This window comes from Lactuca sativa, chromosome 5 (genome assembly GCF_002870075.4).
Source record: "Lactuca sativa cultivar Salinas chromosome 5, Lsat_Salinas_v11, whole genome shotgun sequence".
NCBI lineage: Eukaryota > Viridiplantae > Streptophyta > Magnoliopsida > Asterales > Asteraceae > Lactuca > Lactuca sativa.
In genome coordinates, this window is record NC_056627.2 from 14,684,947 (window position 1) to 14,704,590 (window position 19,644).

The window sequence follows — 19,644 nt, forward strand, 5'->3', positions numbered from 1 at the left end:
ATATCTATACTGGAGATTGTGAAGAACTGATGGCTCATTCAGGTAACCAAGTTCAACAAGATCGTCTACTCCATCAAGAACTTCTGGGTTTGCAGGTAAGAGATCTGCTGTAGATACTGTCATCACCTACAGAAACAGCGATGGAAGTACATTCACATCAATAAAATGTTGGATTGAAGAGATTTATGATTAATTAATTAGTAGACTCACACTTCCATCCAAAAGCATAACAGATGCTTCATCTCCTACGGTTGATTTGATCTTTGCCAACTCCCATTGGTCATTGCGGGGCCTACACCATACTCGAAGTTTCTGAAGCAAACCAGTTAAGAGCATCAGGATTGACGAAGTGAAAAAGTGAACCTGTTGATCGAAGGTGGATGAATTGAAATGAGTAAATATTTTACCTTCTTAACGAAATAACAAATACTATCTTCCCAATCAGTTTCCTGTGAGATCGATGGAGTAGCAAGGGTGGCACCACCGTCCTCCGCCAGTCTCTGCTCACAAACAGGCGCCATGGTGTATGGTGATTCGCCAACAGCTGCCGCTGCTGTCACTTTCTTCCGGCCAAAATGACAGACGGTGCCAGTAATACATTTGACATCTTGCTTTTTGATGTTAGTGAAATCTGGAGGCGCAACATATTCTACATCAAGCTTCGCCGGAAGCAGCCGCTTAGGGAGGCGTGCCTTGGATGTTGGCCGTGTCGGCAACGCCGGCGGCAAGTCTCGATTCTCGTCCTCGTCTCTCCGACGAAGAGAGTCGAGCATTTCCTCCAAAGAACTCCGAGCTACCGGGGGTGGAGAAAGTAGCATCTTTTCAGAAATTACAACACCACACTCTCGAATTGAATTCAAAAACCCCTAAATTAACATATAAACTAAAATCATTATGCTTCAAAATTGAAACAATGCCGATGATAACGACATTGCTGAAAAAACTCTATAAACCCTAATCCAATCCAACATCAATTGATCAGAATTAAACAATCAACGACCCCAATCTCGCGAACCAATTGCAAGATTCAATCCTTCAAAAAACTCTGCTACAAAATCCCAACCTGAACAGCTGAAGATTCCCTTAATTTTTGGGATTTTGACGAAAGCAAATCCGTATAAAAAAACCAAAATCTACGAGGGTAGAAGAGGGTTTTACGCAAAAATCGATGTGTCTTTGTTTTCTACTGTCTAAAAGCACGAGTTACAGGATTAAGACGACGATCGATGAAAGATTGCTCAGGGTTGTCCCCAAAATCAAACCGGATATAGAACAATTTGAGAAGAAAGATATCCGTTGAAAAAGAAACTTTAAGAAAAAGCCTGGCGTGGCTGTTCCTAAATTCATAAAAATTTATTTTGGAAAAAAGAAAAGAAAACCCACAATAATTTCTTTTGGGTTTGGTTTGGTTTGAATGTTTGATGCTCGATGGGAAATTTTGAATTTCTCAAGAAGATAGTGGTGGCGCGGGGTGCCGTATAACGATTGAACTGAGATTTGATGGTAAATATGGTAAAAACAAACAAAGATAGTGGTGGTTAAATGTAATTTAAGGCAAATTTGAAAGAAAGTTCTTGGATTTATCATTTTAAGTATATTATTAGGAAATAAAGATTTTTGAATTTGTTATAATTAAAACCTAATTATTATTTTAGATTTCAAATCTCTAAATATTATTAAAAGATAAACTTTATGACATCATCTAAAACAATATGAATCGTCGATTGTGTTTTCTTTATAGGTTTTACACCCTTAGATCAATTTGCTTACGTCACCTTGATCAAACAAGAATTCAACCCGTTATATTAGGAAATTAAATGTAGGAATTGAGTGAAAATGATACTTGAATTCTTTCCAAACTTACAACTACAAAATTGGTTCCTTATTAATGTAAACTTTAAATTTAAGTTCTATTTCCATTCAAAATTGATTTCCAAATATATTATATGTTGAAATCTCGGAAACTATTAATTTCAAATTTCAAAAGTTTCGGATATTATTATGAACCAATACACTTTGAAGCATGATGTATTCTATTTTAAGTTTAAATGGGATTTCAATTGATTACCTGTTAATTTTCATCATATTGACTTGTATATATATATATATATATATATATATATATATATATATATATATATATATATATATATTTCAAACATTTTTAATAATCGATTTACACAAACATTATGTCATAATTCCTCCGCAGAAAACAAATGCAAAAAAACTTCAACCTTCCCATCAGTCGGATTAGTCGAATAAATGTATGTACTTATTCCTTAAATCCTTTTAATCTATAAATTTGATATTGTTTTCGAATTTATATGTTTTTACTCATTCGTATGTTTCTTTGTTGAATACTTATAATTTGGATGTATAATGTTGTTTTTGATTTTTTTTTCTGATGTTGTGTTTGGTTCTTGGTTCCATCTTTTTAATCGGTAACTATGATCCTATTTTCGAAGACAGTAAACTCAATGTTAAAATTGGATGTTATATATAATGAAATTATGATGTTACATGTGTGTGTATACCTTTGTAAAACATCAATAGACAAGACAAGAGATGACATGACATAATATAACAGACGGGTTATACAAAAGACATGAAAGCCCTCATTAGAAAGTTTTCTTATGTCTCCGGTAGTAACAGAATAACAATAAGAAATATACCTTCTCAACAATTTATGTAAGCTTTAAAGTTAAATATAAACATCTTTTTAATGATGAAAACAGGCTCCTGTATTCTTTGTTCAAAAAGAATCGGTACCATACATGGGCAGGTAAGAATGCACGATATAATAGAAGTGTGTACTCAACTAGAGTCGGCATTTGACCCTGAAATACCAAAAACACCCCTCAGAACCTTCTGAAAAAAAAAATCAGGTATACTCAAGGACCAAAAATGTAATTTATTCTAAACTTAAGTCAAAAAAATAAATAAATAAATAAATAAAATTTGTTGTTATGCTATATGTTTTTTAGTTTTGGTTCAAAAGCAAAATGGTCATTTGAAAAAAACTAACAGTTAGGCTGTTAACTTTGGCAATCATAAAAGTTTTATGAAACAGTGAAACAAGGTCCAAAAACTACAACCTGATTCTTTTAGGGACCAAAACCGACAACTAAACATAGGGACCAAATATGTAAATTACTAAAAATAAATGAAAAAACTTTTGTTTATACTGATTCCCCCCCCCCCCCCCACACACACACACACACATAGAGTTTTGAGGTCATGGTGGTGGATAGAGTTTCATCACTTTTGCCTGTAATTTGCTCTTTGCTTTATAGTAACGAATGTTCTTTGCTACCACTGGATCATTTCTTGCACGTTCAGGATCCATTGATATAATCCCTGTTGTATTTCAAATTCAATAACAAAATTGTAATTAATTAATTTCTCATTGAAGTTAATAAATTATAAATTTATCTCACTTCCTGCTCATCCAAGTTTTCTCATTGCTATATGTAAGGTCAAACCTTGAAATATGATAATGTTTAAAACAGACTCAGCATCAGCGCATATCTCAGTATCAGCATCAGCGTGTCAGCAGCTCAGTTTGTAATAGTTTAGTTTATTCAGTGCAATGTAACAAATCTTGTATTTATCCTGTTTCCATAGTTAGCTTAATTAATTAGCTAGCGTATCCCTGATTTGTAGGGATTGTCTAGAATAGCTGTATATAATCTTTTATATAGGTTTGTGAATGGTCACGCCTTTCACAAACCCTAATTGCTACTTTGTGCATACGATAATCTCTTTGTGAGATTATCTTTCTTAGTGAAAGCTTTTCTTCGTGAATTCCTCTTGTTCTTATTTTCTGTAATTGTTTGATAATTTGATTGATCTTAAGGCCTCTTCACTATAACATCAAGAAGTTGATCATATCGCATATTTTTCTAAATAAGAAACACTAATATCAATAAAAAAGCTATTTAATTGTGTAATAAAGTTGAATTAAACAATAAGTAAATAAATAAATAAGAATAAGAAGAACCTTGTATTACCATCATATTTTATGTTTGACCTCATCATCATATTTAAATCCTCCCTTAATTTGAGGCATTGTGATTAACCAAAATGAAATAATGTTTTGATCTTTCATGCTATCAATAATATGTTGAAACACAAAAACATATGTTTTGAACTATTGAAGTGAGATAATTGTTACAAGAGGAAAATGGATAGAATCGTAATTGGCATTTACCTCATAAGGGTTTTTTGTTTTTTTCATTATGTTGTAAGCTTTGCATGGAGGCTCGATGATCTGCAAATTAAATAAAACTAAGGGGGTGTTTCTTTTTTCCTTTATTAAACTCTGTAGTGAATAACTATATGGATAAAATGTTCTATACATAAAGATTGTAGATAAAGATGAAAAATAAAACGCAATGGATTATGAGAAATCACAAAAAATAAGAACCAAACCTAGGAACCAACATCGAACAAAAACCCTACTTTCTTTACTTCAAAAAAATCAACGTACCTGCACATACTAAAAACCGTAGAACGAATTTCACAAAAAAAATGTTATTTCATAAATTTAAAAAAAAAAAAAAAAAAAAAAAAAAAGTCTGAAAAAAAGAAGATGGTGGTAAACCGAAGAAGGCATATCAAAATCAACAAAAAAGACGAAGATATAAACATAAATGGTGGACCTGATAAATGATTTATGTCATAGTTATCCCTAAAATAAAAAAGAAACCATCAATTAATCTTAACATTGTCGATGATTGTGACAACAACTCAGATTAAGGAAAAAAAGACCATATATTAGAGAAGTGGAAGGGGATGATTAGCTTCGTTGCAAATTTATTGGTTATAGTTTCTTTGTGGGGGGGGGGGGGGTGGGGTTTATGTGGTTCATTTTGAAGGAACATAAATAAGTTGCTATTTTTTGAAATAAACAGTTATATTTCGCAATATAGCGATAAAATAACAATATATTTTGAAAGTACATTGTCAAATGTTGGATTATACTTGTTTAGACCAATTTTCACGCATGGTTGGCTGTATATAGTTGTTTTTCATGTCACAAGTAAAAAATGTTTGAAGATACTTATATGTGACAAGCAAGATCATTGAACTAATAAAACAAAAAATATTGTCTATAAAGAGGTCCTTCAACGCTAAATATATTTACCTAGTTTAGTGTAATTTCTACACATTTCAATAATACCAATAACCATGTTTTTTTATAATTATTTTGTAATATCTATATAAATTTGTATTTTATTTATGTGTTCCCCGCGTTTAACGTGGGTCATAATCTAGTATTATTAAAAAAGAATCTTTAATTCACCAATGAAGCAATCATGATCTTTGATTGTATTTCGATCATATGATTTACACCCTTAGATCAAATTGTTGACATCATATTCTCCAAATAGAATTGAAACATTTAATTATAGAATCTTTACATTTAGCAATTACATTTAATTATAAAAACTTTAATTATAGAATCTATCATACTTTCTAAAATATATTTCACAATTCGAGCACAATTACATTTTATTATAGAATCTTTAAAATCAACAATTATGTTATCAATTGAAGCATATCATTCTATTTATATATTAGGTATCGGTTTCTCCATAAATCTTGTCAAAAACATGAATAGCCGCCCCATCTTTCTCCTTTATTTTTTTTCTCTTAAACCATAATTCCCTGATCCTCTTCGTCCTCATGTCAATGGTTGTGCTTCAATTGATGCTTTGTGTGTTCATAACAGAATGTAGCACCATAAGTTGGTTCCTTTTTGCTCATGTATTCTTAGAATTTGCATATTGCCTCTTCCTTGCATCTCCAATTATCACACTTGTGTTTTGGCTTCACACAAATCTCTACAAACTGAAGCAAGCATCTCCATCTTTTGACGATATATGCCATCATTTACCCTAATTAATATTGTTCATAATTGAACACCTTTATTTATAGTTTTTGGCTTCAAAATTCAAACTTGTTCAATTTTTTCTTATTTAAACTCATTAAATAAACATATCAATAATTTTGTTATCTTTAATATATATTAAAACAATCTAAGCCATTGATTGTATTTCAATCCTATGTTTTCCACTCTTAGATCAAATTGATAACATCATCTTTTCCAAATGAAATGTATTTAATTCCAATAAATGCTTTCTAATTGTCAAACAAAATTAACTTAAATCCATTGAAAAGGAATGTATTTAATTATAAAAAAATATATATATTTTAAATCTTGAATTTCCGGTTATAAAGGTTTTAAAATGGTCAACATTAAAAACATATTACAAAAAACATTTCAATTAAGGCATTAAATATCAACCACTAATATAATCTAGCATCTGGTTCCTGGTACGTAATCCTTGTAATTATTATTTCTTAATTTTGCATTTTGCCTTGGACTCGGCAAGTCGAAGGACCGACTCGCCGAGTAGAAGCGGGATGAGACGCGGGGTCTGAGCTTTGGACTCGGCGAGTCGGTTCCCGGACTCGGCGAGTAGATCCTGTTTGGGCAAAAACCCTAACCCGGGTGTTTGCACCCTATTTAAACGCTCTAACTTGGCCTCCTTCGTCCCTGACACTTCTAGAGAGCTGTAGAGCGAAACCCTAGCCCTCATTTTGTTCTTGAGAGTGATTTTGGCTTTGTGAAGAAGGTTTGGAGCTTAGAGGAAGAAGAAAGAGGTTGAAGTGTGCAAAGAGGGGAGGTAGATCCGGAATCTACATTGTGAGAAGCATACATTCAGGTAGAAAAGTTCTTACCTTGATCACTAGTTCATTAGATCCCCTTTTTCTCCCAAATTAGTGGTTTTCAGGCCCTAAAACCTCAAACTCCATGTGTTTATGCTCCATGTTCTGAAAGGACTTCAGATTGGGACCTTATGGACATCTTAGAAGTGTAAAGTCTCTGTGGTTAGGGTGATTGAGGTCCCCATTGAGTGTATGACCTCATAAAGAGCTTGGATTTGCATTTTGGAGCTTATAGGGCCATGCATGCACGTAAAGTTTGCAACTTTACGTGATAAGCATGCCGTAGGAACATAGATCTATGGTTTGGAAGCGTTACATGTCTCAGATTTGGTCTGTATGGGAAGTGGGTCGAAGGGACTCGGCGAGTCCCAAAGTGGAACTCGGCGAGTTCTATGAAGATGGTCTTAGACTCGGCGAGTCCTATGAAGACTGCCTGGAACTGGACGAGTTGTTCTTCAAACTCGGCGAGTCAGATGAACTATTATTGAGTAAGAGGGGTTTAGGTGTTGAAGGTCCAACCCTTCGTATTTGCACACGGAATTAGCAATTTAACGTGTTGCAATGGTCCCAGAAACCCAAATCCTCATAAAGGATGCTCTGGTGAGGATTTGGAAGCGAGTAGGAGATCTGCTCGTATGGACTCGGCGAGTTGTTCTTGGACTCGGCGAGTCGGATCGCGAGCCGATTCTATCGTCCCAAGTAGTGAGTTAAGGGTGACTCGGTGAGTGGGATGAGGGGCTTGTAGAGTAGGACCGGGTTAGTGGGAGAAGGACTCGGCGAGTCGGTGCCATGACTCGGCGAGTCCAATCAACTGGAAGTTGACTTGGACCAAGGAGTTGACCTTGGACCAGGGGTGGGTCAGTCATCTGACCTAAGGGTGTGTATGAGTGGCTAATCTATGTTCATGATTTATAGCTGGAGGATTACCAATTCAACAGTCAGGCGCTTAGCAAGCAGACTCTCAGCAGCTACTTTTCGAGGTGAGTTACCTTCCAGTAGCGGTGGGTCTAAGGCCATAATGCCGGCCCACCAGTAGGAGACGTATGATAGATGATTGTCTTTGTGATATCATCTAGGTTGTTACTACCTGATATGTTATATGCTAGCATGATATGTTGTATGTGATAGTAGTAGAGTTCGGTTGTTAAGACCGAAGGGTAGTCAGACACCCCAGGTTCGTCTGACAGAATGTGATGATATGTTTGCATGCTGGCTTGTTATGTTGTATGTGATAGTAGTAGTTGGGGTGAAATAGTCCCCGAGGTTCGGTTGTTAGGACCGACGAGTAGTCAGCACCCCAGAATGGCTTGACATGGGTTGGTCGGCACCCCATAATGGCCGTACGGGTAGGTCGGTTGTAACACCGCAAAAATTCAAACCAATTTAAACTTTTCAAAAACAACCCACTTTCATTAATTCATTACAAAAATGTTTTCAATACTTTTATTATCAGAGTATTTTTCCCATATCCATATCATAAACATAAACACGAGGAGCGGTACGATCACGCCTTTGCCTTACCACGGTCTCCTGAAGTACCTGAAACATTAAACCACAATTGTAAGCCCGGGAGCTTAGTGAATTACCCCCAAAATACTACATACAGCACATACGCCTTTCCAGGCCATAACACACATACGCCCTTCCAGGCCATGACTCCATGGGATCTTCCGATCCGAATGTCTCAGGGGATTTCCATCCCATATCTCTGTTGACCTTCCGTTCCATACTCTGTTGACCTTCTGGTCCATATCATATTAACCTTCCAGTCCTTATCATACATAACATACATAGCACATACATATCATATAACCGCATATAACATGATGACCTTCTGGTCCATAACATACTGCATATAACGTAACTTAACACGTACAACTCTCATAACATCTATCAACATATATCTCATACCCTTATAACACATAATACCTTCATATCATATTAACCTTCCGGTCCTTATCATACATGACATTTATAGCACATACATATCATATAACCGCATATAACATGATGACCTTCCGGTCCATAACATACTGCATATAACGTAATAACAATACCCGAATTTCCATCCGATAGAGGGCCGGCCTTGGTGCCGTAGACCCTGTCAGTATGGTGAGGATAACTTACCTGCAACTGCCGACTAAAGAATAAGATCACGCTGCTCCGACCACCAGCACGAACTCCGCCACTGATCATTACCGAAAATCAAATCAATAATTACCAAAATACCCCTGGAAGTTAACTGGTCAACCCTTGGTCACAGTCCAAGTCTTCAGTCAAAGTCAACCTTCCTGGTTGACCCTACTCACCGAGTCAACCCGTTGACTCGTTGAGTTCCCATACTCAAAACTCTCATATCATGACTCAACTCGCCGAGTTGCCCTAAGACTCGCCGAGTCCAACAAAACTCTGAGAAGGCGGAGATGGTCTAAGACGATATTCCGGCGAGATGCAGCCGGAAACGAAGGATCGGAAGCGAATCAGGGAACTGGAGAAGGCGGAGAAGGTGCTCCAATTGATTTTGTGGGGACCTAACTCCTAAGTCATGATTTCTTATCAGCTTATTATGCGTTTTGATCTGGATTATTAGCCGACTCTACTTGTATATAAATTTGGTAGAAATTAAGGAAAGCTGTATTTCAATGAACAATATAATAATATATGCATATAAAAAAGACGATAGGGGCATGTCATATATGTGTATTTCGCCAAGGATATTTTGAAATAAGATAAATTAATATCTATCATCACAAACTCGACTTGTTCCTTTTTTTTTTTTAATTTCATTTCAACTTTAAAGTTTCGTATCATGAAGCACAAATACTTAATATACAGATGTGTAGCAACTAACTGTTGACATAACTCTAAAACAGCACAAGTAGAATATAAGGGTTAGAATAAGTGGTTCTATAAAGAATTGCTTATGGAAATCATATATGGAAAAACAGAAAAATAATTGTTTAAAGAATTGAATTTTTTTGTTAAAAATAGAAATTTCTTTAAAAACATTAAGTTGAATAGGTTGCCTTATCTGGGTTGAGCTCCAAACTTTTGGATTTTGGTCGTGAGCCTTGACTCATAGCTAACCATGCTGTTGGAATGAGTCTGGTGTGGATTATGGACTAATAACTATATCATGTTTGATGCCATTATTTCAAACATAATCTGGTTGTTATTAATTTATCTATTAAGCGATGAATTATTTTGATTTCTGGTGCGAGTAATGGGAACGATTAGTTATTCTTTATGTTTTCAAAATAATCGTTATATTAGATTAGATGCGTCTATTTTGGTTCATGATAATTTTACAATTAGAAAAAAAGAGCGCAAGAAAAAATATGTTCATGTTTTAAAATATGAACTCTAATCAGATAATTAATATTTTAAAAATTAAGAAATTCTAAAAGATTAACAATCTCTAATATTTTTTTTATCTCAATAAACAATTTTATAACGCATTTAATTAGTATAGAACAATCATGTTTTGTGACAAAACACTCATTTCATGTGTGTCAACAAATCTCAACATAAACAACGATAATATACATATTTTCTTCATCAAACTGATAAGTTTACAAGAAAACTCAAGGAGCCACAAAAACTTATGAACCAGGGGCGAACTTGGTGGCATAGACCCATGCATTGTTAGCCACAGGGTCATCCAAATGGTCCAAAAGGTTCTCCAATGGTCCTTTCCCTGTTACAATTGCTTGAACAAAAAACCCAAACATTGAAAACATTGCTAGTCTTCCATTCTTGATTTCCTTCACTTTCAACTCGGCAAAGGTAACCGGGTCGTCAGCAAGTCCCAACGGGTCAAAATACTGACCACCCGGGTACAAGTTGTTACCATCTCCAACACCATCGAGCCCGTTGATACGGAACCCTTCGACTAGGCCCATTAGGACCACTTGAAAACCGAGTACTGCTAGTATGCTTTGTGCGTGGACCAGGTTAGGGTTGCCCAAGTAGTCTAGCCCACCTTCTGAGAAGATTTGGGATCCGGCTTTGAACCAAACGGGCTCCTTGAAATCCACTTTGACCCATTTTGCAAGGACTTCGGGCGTGATGGAGCCCAGTGCTCCGAGCATTGCCCATCGCCCGTGGATCACCTCAAGAGCCCGGTTTTTAGCGAATGCCTCGGGATCAGCAGACAAACCAGCTGTATCCCAACCATAGTCGCCTGGGAATTCACCGGTCAGGTAGGATGGTGTTTGAGCCGAAAATGGGCCCAAGTACTTCACACGGTCTGGTCCATACCACAAGTCATTTCCCTATTAAATTTCACAATAAATAATTAAATATCATCAGTTTACTGCAATGTTGCAAAAGTCGTTAGAAGCTAGTTGATCTAAGGTTAGTCGAGATACATAAATTGTAAACCATTTAATTATAGAAAAATCAAATATAACCAAGATCCAAATACACATTTTCTACTACAAATACAACAATAATATTTTTAGACACATCTTTTAATTACAAAAATCAGATATGTAACATTTGAAAAAATTAATATTCTGTAATTTTTGGAGCTAATTTTTCATTTATAAACATATTAACGGCAGCAGTGAATTTACATAAATGTTGTGAGAGGGATAGATTTACCATGGTGAATTTGCCATTGACCATGGAGACAGAATCTCTAAGGGTGTTGGCATTGGATCCTTTGGTTTGACCCAAGAAAGGGGTGGCTCGGACCACAGTTGAGGAGCTAGAAGCAGTTGCAGCCATGGATGCCATTGATGGGAGCTTCAATGAGATCGACTGAGGAAGAAGGTGTAGAAAGAGGAGGTATGTGTAGGCATCGGGAATTAGAGACTTGTGGCTAATATTGCATTGTGGTTTTTTGACAAATAAGCAATTTCATTTGCACCAATCAGAACACTTGGAAATATATCTCATATCTACATTCCATATTTGCCCTATCTATTATATCAAACATTAGAATATTCGATGAGACATGTCATCTGGATTTAAAAGGTTTCAAATTTAAGCCCTACTTGTTTTTTTTTTTTAATCTGCCTGTTACGTTAAAATAAATAAATAAAATAAAATAAAATTCCCAAATTTTATTTGGTATATAGAGAAGATGTTTGGTATTGATTAATCTATGAATGTTTTTTTTTGTCACACTCTCATTCAAATTGCTAAATGTCATTTTGTGGTTATTTTAAATTAATTTTTTTTCACATGTTATTTTATTGGTTTTTTTATTTTAATAAATTTTACATAATATTTTAATGTAATAATATAGTAATTAATTAATATCAATTTCATTAATGGACTTACCTTCTTATTTCAAAATTCTCAAATTAAAAGTTCATTAGTTTATTTTGTTTATTTATTTAAATTTAAAAGATAAAAAAATACTTTTAATACTTCATTATTTGTCATATTTTTATTATAAATCCAAAGTTATTAAATATTTAGACTTTTATATTTAATTTTTTTTAATTAACCCATGTAATAAATTGGTCTTACATAAAAGAACATTAATCATAAAAAGTGAGAGTATTTTTTTTTTTTTCGTTTATATGAGGAACTAATGTCGTAATTTACTGCGATAATTTACCAAAATGCAACGATCTTAAAATCATTGGATTATATTTTTTAAAAGATGTCATCATGTTGGTGTTATTAAAGGGAAGAGAATTTGGTATTATAAAGTATTTCTAAATTCTGGATGAAAGCCCAACCTCTAAGAGAAACAGATGGAAAGCCCAAAAGAGGGTAAAAATAATTGCGGTGAACGTGGATCGAACACGTGACCTTCAGATCTTCAGTCTGACGCTCTCCCAACTGAGCTATCCCCGCAAGATATTAATTACTTCTACTTACTAATCAGTACCATTTCTATGCTCTATAAAACATTTTTTTTAAAAACTAGTCAAGTCTTTTTTAAATAATTTCAATTTTGACCATCAAAACAGGAAGCAGATATGCGACAGGCAACAAATCAGCACCATGATTATCCCAACTCCTCTCGTCTTTATCCAGTCCGATTTCCCGCCAAATTGCAAGAAACTAGTAACGATTTCCCTCCTCCGCCATCGATTTCTATAAAGCAGGGCATCGTTGAAGTTATCGATTTCTATGAAGCAGGCATCGTTGAAGTGTTGTTCATCATAACCATAACCAGGTATGTATTCATTCGATCTTCTATAGCATATTGTTTCCTTCAATTGATTGATATTTCGTACGCACATGTTTTAGTTAGGAACGTAGAATGTATTGATCTACTTCATTGATTGTTATCTGTTTAGTGATTTTTAAGCTGCTATTCATTGTTTGATTTGTTTCCCTAGGAATCCCTACACCTATCTATCTGTTTGGTTTTCAAAAACTTACATGAAAAGTTTTAGCGAAGCAAATGTATGATTCTGATCAAACTTCTTAAAAATGAGCAGCTTCATCTACTTCAGAATACTCCTAATAACTTGTTAATTTCAAACATCCAAGTTAATTTTCGTTCTAATTTTCATAAGCATCCTGACACTTATTTGAATTCTCTTCCAGATTACAGTAGATCAATCCCAAAATTTATAGCCATCAATGTGAAATTCTGCATTTGCTCTTTAACTTACGCTACTTGTATGTATATTTCTTCTAGACTAGAACACAAACACATGCTATTCGAAAAGCTCATGAGAACATTATAGGGCTTTAAAGGCATTACTCTCATTGATTTAGTCATTTTGGTATTGGAGCAACCATAGTACTCCTGTTGGTTGGATTTAATTATCTAATCTACACATGTACTTATGTTGCGGGATCCCACTAATAGGGAAATATTCTCCAAGATGCCAAGTGATGATGCTAGATTTGCTTGGTTGAAGTTTGCTCAAACAAGAAGTACATTTTGATTGAAATATTTTCTTAGTGAATTGTTTTTTTCAAGCTTATTGATGTTAGTACTTAGTTCTATGCTAGTTTTTTATTAGATTCTAATATTGTTTATATGGGTCTTGCATTTGAGTACATTAAAACCGAAGTTGCAACATTCCAATGCCTATCACATCATATTGAAAATGCATGCCTTATTTTAAAGTAAATGAATGCGATAATTTATATACATATATTTCTATATTGTTGTTGAAACATTTTCTTATCAGGGTGCATTGGTGGTACTCGTATGGATCAGAAAAGGAGTCCTTACATTCAATAATGGATGTATGTGACTATGGTATTTGTTCATAATCGGTAACAATTGGAATATTGTTAAAAAAAGATACTAAGAATAAATTTTTTATAATGAATAATAATACCAAGAAACTCGAGGAGTCCCAATTACATTACTTTCTCTATAACAACATGCTAATTGCTACACAAGTGTTTTCATACATATATATTCCACAACATGAAACAACAAATCCCCACACCACATCCCCAACACAGCATCTACTCTCATATACACAAACAGGCCAAATCGCCAGCCCACACACCATAACATCTACTTTCAGTCATACACAAACACAAACCGGCCAACCCCGAACCGATTGGCCCGTATGCATACAGGTCAACCCTTCAACCAATTCGACAAAAACGGTCCAGCATCACACGGGTCAACCCAACCCAACCCACCCACAACAAGACCCGTTTTACCAGTCTTGAAAACAAATATTATCCCCATACACATAGGGCAAAGTATGTAATAACATCACACTATCCTCTCTTTATCTTTCCCTCTTTTGCTTAACTTCCCCCACCAATGTTTACCCCGCTTATCACCACCACCACCACCGCCGCCGCCTCCGCCACCACAACCGCCGCCATCACCGCCACCCTCACTTTCCGGATGTACACCCTTCATGAGTCTCGCTTTGGCCTCCCGCAACCGCTGCTTGTACTCTTTTTTCCACATCTCGAATCTCTTTTTTAAACTTTTATACTCTTCGATTTGCTTCGAGGAAGGCGGGCGACCCGGCTTCACGTCTATAACAGCTTTTGCATCGGTATCGAAAACCTGCTTTTTTTGTTCAAACTCCTTGGACAAGTGATCGATGGTGTCCGAGACAACGCCATTGGCGTTGGATTCCCGTTTATTGATTCCGATTCTGGCGGGAGTAACTTGCACCGGAGTTTGGATTCCAGAGATATTGTCTTCAGAATCATAATAATACGGCGAAAGTGAACCCTCGGGCTTTCCTTGTTGCCCTTCAGATATGTCTGAACCAAGAGTCTTTTTAGCTGCAGCAAGACTCATCTATAATGTAAAAATCCACCAACAAATACCATGATTAGACCAATTGTTTGTAAAAAAAAAAAAAAAAAACAAAGGATAAAACTTACTTGTAAAGATGCCATCTGAGTTTGCCACATCTCCTCTACTGCCTTCATTTTAGTTTCATATTCTGACCACCGCATTTCAAATTGTCGAATTTGGTCCCTCAATGCGGTATTTTCACGCTCTCTTTCGCTCAAAGACGATTCCGCCCTCACCACTCGCCTCTGCAGCTCTTCAACATTTTGTGGCAGAATCGGCATATTTTCCTGTGATAAACCCTAAAAACCAATCCACAAGATTTTCAACAACAATTTATTTTTTTAAAACTACAAAACAATTTAATCAATGTATAGATTAGATTACCTTGGATTCTGAATTTCCAGTGTGAGACTGAGACCTTGGCCTGCTTTTAGAAGCATCAACAGCCAACTTCTTCCATCTTTGTAAGTGATTAAAATATCTTCGGGCCAACCAGCCACGAACGAATGACTGTAGATGTACAACTGCTGTTAAATGCTCATCAAGTGAACTTGTTGCAAGCTGCTTATTAAGACTCTTTAGAACACCATACTCCCTTCTTGCATTTTCACCACGAACAACTGCATCAATCAATCAATCAAATCAAAAACTTTAATCCTTTAATCATTACACTAAAAAAAAAAATCAAATATTCAAATCTCTTACATGACTGCAATGTCACAACTCCAAACTTCAATTCATGTAAATCAAGAAGAACTCGGCCACCAAGGAAGCTGTTTTCCACTTCACGTGTACCTTCTACAACTTCTTGCTTATTATTCTCCAATACATCAACCTACACCCACCAAATTGCATTAATAAAATATAGAGTAAATTACACGAATGGTCCCTATGGTTTGGAGTAATTTACACATTTGGTCCCTAACTTATTTTTTTAACTTGGAAGGTCCCTACTATTTGTTTTTGTTACGTGTTTGGTCCCTATTGTTTGTTTTTGTTACGCGCTTGGTCCCTATCTTACCTAAAAAGACTATTACTTAAATAGAGAAAAATGGTAGGGTAGGTAAGGTAAGACGATGGGGTGGGGTTAGGGGTGTGTTTATTTAAATAAATTAAAAAATCAAGGACAAAATAGTATTTTTTAGGTACGACAGGGACCAAGCGCGTAACAAAAACAAACAGTAGGGACCTTCCGAGTTAAAAAAAAAAGTTAGGGACCAAACGTGCAAATTACCCTAAACTATAGGGACCATTCATGTAATTTACTCTAAAATATACAATATGATAAAAGTTTATCATTCACACCAACTTTTTATTAGTTTTCAAAGCTCACCTGTTCTTGGAAAAATAGTTTTGTATATCCAACTTGATACTTATGTGGAGGGACACGATACTGTTGTAAAATAGCAAGTGATGTACTCAGTGGATCCATACAGATAATGTTCTCCGATAAAAGACACCCAAACCTGATAATACATTTTTTTTTAAATGAAGCACAATACGAAGGGCATAATGGGGAAATGAGTTTTAATTTATACCGGTTAGCGAATTCTTGATGTGTAAGGCGTATTGAGTATCTGGATTTTAAGATTTGTACAATTTCCATGACTCTACTGCATCTAAGCTGTTGTAATACAAATTCCTTTTCATACATTCCAGGAAGCTGCTTGGTGTTTGGTCTTATGCATCGGATAAAGTGTGCCTTTGAATTTTCTAATTGCTGAATCAATTTAAATAATTGTTCCTGCAATTCATTATCCAGAAATTTTATTAAAACCCAAATTCAATCATATTTTCAAATTTCCCACAATAATATAATTATTACCTTGAACTTCACCCCGACACTTTGCACATGTGAAACAGAGGCAAAAAGATTAAGGAGACTTTTACGGGATGCTGAGAGGAGTTGGATTATATCAGACTGTAAAGTATCACGGTTTTGTTCTAAGAACCCTGTAGCATCATATTGAACCTGTACATATATGTAATTATTTATCAAAAATATGTTTATTGTTTTAGTAGTAATAATAACTTAATAATAATTAATAAATACCTCTCCAGCATAATGGCGAACTTTGAAAGCTCCTTTTTCAACACTAAAGCATGAATTGGAACTGAGGTGACGTTTAGTTTTATTAGTAAATGTTACATCAGTGGCTTTGGAAGAATTTGAACCCTCATCTAGCATTGATATTAGTCCCATAGGTTTCTGTAACAATCAAAGAATTTAAAGTAAATAAACAAAATAAATGAATGAATGAAAATGAGCTCGAAACTAATACCTTCTCAAAAAGATCCAAACACTCATGGTTGTCTTCGAACTCTACTTTTTTCCAGTGAATTCCTTCCAATTCATACTCCTAATAATTATAATAATTAATATTGTTTCTATTTTATATGGAAAACAAAACGCTATCAACTATATTAATTAATATATTTTATATATAGTTAAGTTGTATACCTCTTGTTCAAGCTTACATAAATGGCGAATGAAGTGTTGCTGCAGCCTCTCATCAGCATAATTTATACACAACTGTGAAAAGCTGTTTTTCTGAAAGAAAAAAAAAACAACAAAACTTGTCACATTAAAGATAACCATGGATTCTAAAACTACAAGAAGAAAAAAAAATTACCTGAAATGACTCAAACCCATAAGTGTCAAGAATGCTTATTGTCTTTTGAGCATGTTGTTTGTCTTTATCCCCTTCAAGTGATCTATTAAGTTCTCCCACAACCCAACTGAACAAGCTCTCATAAACAAATTTTGCCAATGCGTCTCTTTTATCAATTGCCTAAAAGTAAATAAACCAATCCTCAATAACAAGACGAGGGGTATTTACGTCTTTTTGCACAAATCTTGACATACCTGTTGCAAAGTTAATGGTTCGCCCATATCATTGCCAGATAAAACGGATACCAGGTCATTCACCTTGCACCCCATTAACTTAGCAGCACTCCTACTAGCTTCAAATACAAAAAACACATACACAAATTAGAAATAATAGTATGAGTAGAGAGTATGTATTAGGATTAACATTACAGAATTAAATCATATAACTACAAACCTTCATCAGCCACAACCTCAACATATTCATCTTCATCAATTACTGTAAATGAAATATTCCCAAGCCATAAGATTGCAGACAGCAATTCAAAGGCATGCTCAAGATCCTCAAGGCGAATGCCAACAACATCAAACGCTTCCTGTTCATTGTTCAAACATTTGTTAAAAAAAAAACATCATTTCTCAATTCTCAATCAATAAGTAGCTTAAAAACCCTAAATTATGATGTTAGTACCATTAGCTTTTCAAAGTTATGGGCATCATCAAGACCATTGATTTTCAAACACCCACTCTGATTCAGAAACTTATACTCACTTGCCAATTTCAAATTCAGTCTATCTGAGGAAAGAACAAAAAGTAAACAGTCTGGTCATTTCCTGGGAATTACTGTATAAAACAAAAACTGTAAATTTTTTTCAACTTTGAGTGACAGAATTAAAATCAAACAGAAAGAACCTTTAATAGCAGGTGGAGCCCCAGCACACATCTGATAGAAGATATGAAATGATCGTTCTCCACGACATAATTGAGATACTCTAAACTGCACAAATCAAAATTACTTCAAAACTTATATTCTAGAAACTCATATCAAATATAAAAAAAAAAGTAAATACCTTTTCAAGAAGAACTGTTGGCAATACCATAAGATGTTGATGTTTTTCACATGAAAATATCAAGTCAGTATCCATGTAAGAAAGTCATATTAAAATAATGGTCAATTTCAGACTTACGTGTTTTAATACAAGCACCAGATACTGTCCCCTCTGTGTTATAATAAATATCGATTAATTTCCCCTACAAAACACTCCAAATCAGATACATTCAGGGAATAGGAATAGGAATCAATGACTAGAAAGGGAATGGAACCCACAAATCGGCTGGAATTGCAATTCCGGGATGTTTTTGCATTCCCGAAAGCTTCCAATATGCAACTGGTATGAGTTATTTTGGATGCCATCTCACAATTGTCACCTCCAACAGATGCCAGATATTGCAGTGCAAACTTTGCTGTTTCTGTCTTCCCAGATCCACTTTCACCCCCAACAACAATAGACTGGTTTCTACCATCTGAAAGATTTATCAAGAAAAAATATTAACATTATGAGTTTACAATTCAATATATCAAACTCTTTATTGAATCTCACATTTCATCAGATTATTGTAAGCAGTGTCAGCTGTAGCATATACATGAGGGTTCTCCAAAATCTTTTCCCTATAAGCAGTCACATAATCGTCTCCATAAATTTGAACATCTTTGAAGGGATTGATTGCTAATAGGACGGGGCCCACCTTACTCTGTAAAAGCAAACCCATGTCTAAGCCAAAAGAAGTAAAGTAACGACAGCAAGACATATAATATAAGATGTTTAAGTGTGGATGATATCCTTACATAAATTACATCACGAGCATATCTATACTGGAGATTGTGAAGAACTGATGGCTCATTCAGGTAACCAAGTTCAACAAGATCGTCTACTCCATCAAGAACTTCTGGGTTTGCAGGTAAGAGATCTGCTGTAGATACTGTCATCACCTACAGAAACAGCGATGGAAGTACATTCACATCAATAAAATGTTGGATTGAAGAGATTTATGATTAATTAATTAGTAGACTCACACTTCCATCCAAAAGCATAACAGA

The 19,644-nt window shown here is 35.0% G+C and overlaps 1 protein-coding gene, 1 long non-coding RNA gene and 1 other non-coding gene across 3 annotated transcripts; 1 reads left to right on the forward strand and 2 right to left on the reverse strand.

Moving 5' to 3' along the window:
* Positions 1-10,257: 10,257 nt before the first annotated feature.
* Positions 10,258-11,523, reverse strand: LOC128126365 (chlorophyll a-b binding protein 13, chloroplastic-like). The gene is made up of 2 exons (XM_052764133.1): positions 11,341-11,523; positions 10,258-11,009 (listed from the first exon to the last, which is right to left on the reverse strand). The coding sequence occupies exons 1-2, from the start codon at positions 11,473-11,475 to the stop codon at positions 10,338-10,340; spliced, it is 807 nt and encodes a 268-aa protein (XP_052620093.1). The 5' UTR covers positions 11,476-11,523; the 3' UTR covers positions 10,258-10,337.
* Positions 11,524-12,255: 732 nt separating this feature from the next.
* On the forward strand, positions 12,256-19,298 carry LOC128126366 (uncharacterized). Its single transcript, XR_008224213.1, has 2 exons — positions 12,256-12,874; positions 13,252-19,298. It is a non-coding gene; the product is annotated as an uncharacterized LOC128126366 (long non-coding RNA).
* TRNAF-GAA (transfer RNA phenylalanine (anticodon GAA)) lies at positions 12,477-12,549 on the reverse strand. The gene has a single exon. It is a non-coding gene; the product is annotated as a tRNA-Phe (tRNA).
* Positions 19,299-19,644: the final 346 nt, after the last annotated feature.